The sequence below is a fragment of the Armigeres subalbatus genome, chromosome 3, assembly GCF_024139115.2.
Source record: "Armigeres subalbatus isolate Guangzhou_Male chromosome 3, GZ_Asu_2, whole genome shotgun sequence".
NCBI lineage: Eukaryota > Metazoa > Arthropoda > Insecta > Diptera > Culicidae > Armigeres > Armigeres subalbatus.
The window spans coordinates 114,106,795-114,108,180 of record NC_085141.1 but is presented as its reverse complement, the minus strand read 5'-3'; the positions used below and the strand labels follow the sequence as shown (position 1 = coordinate 114,108,180).

The 1,386-nt window shown below is 37.2% G+C and overlaps 1 protein-coding gene across 1 annotated transcript; it reads left to right on the top strand.

The window, feature by feature from the left end:
* Positions 1-338: 338 nt before the first annotated feature.
* On the top strand, positions 339-1,052 carry LOC134228047 (ejaculatory bulb-specific protein 3-like). The gene has a single exon (XM_062709809.1). The coding sequence runs from the start codon at positions 364-366 to the stop codon at positions 736-738; it is 375 nt and encodes a 124-aa protein (XP_062565793.1). The 5' UTR covers positions 339-363; the 3' UTR covers positions 739-1,052.
* Positions 1,053-1,386: the final 334 nt, after the last annotated feature.

Sequence of the window (1,386 nt, the reverse complement as noted above, 5' to 3'; positions counted from 1 at the left end):
AAGCAATGGATCGCGTTGTCTGTTGCGTAACAATTACTTGAAAATACATTCTTAATGTATGACTAAAATTGAAGTGGAAAACGAATAATAAATTACTGTGCTTTCGGGTAATTTATCCGAATACGTATATCATTGATGGACTTGATGGATCATTGCACAATTATATAAACGCTCCTTGTAACAATTATTTGCGTTGCACGTGCAGATGAACTCATCATATTTAGGTGCAATCTACATAATTTTAAACAACAAAAACACTTTCGATCAGACAATTGAAGCGTATATAAACGATACGATGCACAATATTCGACATAGTTCAATTCGGTACTTCCAGGAGCACAGCTCATATTCAACTAGCCAACCATGAAGATCGTTATCCTGCTAACTTTGGTAGCGATGGCCATCGCCCAGGACAGCTATCCCACCAAGTACGACAATATCGATGTGGATGAAATCCTCAATTCGGACCGCCTCTTCAAGAATTACTTCAACTGCCTGATGGATGCCGGTCCCTGCACTGCCGAAGGAAACGAACTGAAGAAGTATCTTCCGGATGCCGTTTCGACTGGATGTAAGAAATGTAGCGAAAAGCAACGTGAGCTTACGGCCAAGGTGGTCAAGTCTTTGATCGAGAAGCGTCCGGATGAGTGGACGGCCCTCCGAGGAAAGTACGATCCCGATAACACCTTTGTCGAGAAGTATCGCGACGAAGCAGCCAAGTATGGTATTAAGCTGTGAGAAATGAGTCAATATCGGAATCAGTTAAAATGGCAAAATGTATTGGATTGCAGTTTTCATCGTATCATATTTGAATATATTTGATATCAAAATTGACGTTGTATTCGTGTTGTAAAATTTTCATGAAAAATAAAATCAGTGCATAAAAATGAACATGTTCAAAAGTGATTACATTTTTGTGGTTTTCTAAGCCTAGTTCAATATTGAACAATTTAATGCAGCATCGGATAAATTTTAACAGAAATGAAACGGTCTGACTTCCAAAAGTTTTTACATCGCATAGTTAGCTTGTCTTTACTGGAGTTGCTCTTTCTAATTGCCACTATGGAAAGGAAAGCATTTTTTTTTTACCAAAAGCAAATAATCGCAAAGAATCATGATTGGCTCCGATTTGGTCTAAGTGATAATTAGATTAGACAGCATATAGAAGTCATATTGAACAGTGTGCTGTGAATAACGAAAAGAAGTTTATAGCCATGATTCACTAATGCAATTGCTGATAAGCGTCCTTTAGCAGAAAAAGCTGAACAATTGAATCATTTGTTGGAGTAACAGCATAAGTCCATATTAAAAAAAATATCTGAAAACTGAAAATTGGTACCAATTGGTAGATTAATAGTTATAGGTAAAAATAGATCCCAGGGGCAA

Bases quoted from the DNA above. Each gene is read 5' to 3' on its own strand.
- LOC134228047 (XM_062709809.1), top strand. From the start codon at position 364: ATGAAGATCGTTATCCTGCTAACTTTGGTAGCGATGGCCATCGCCCAG.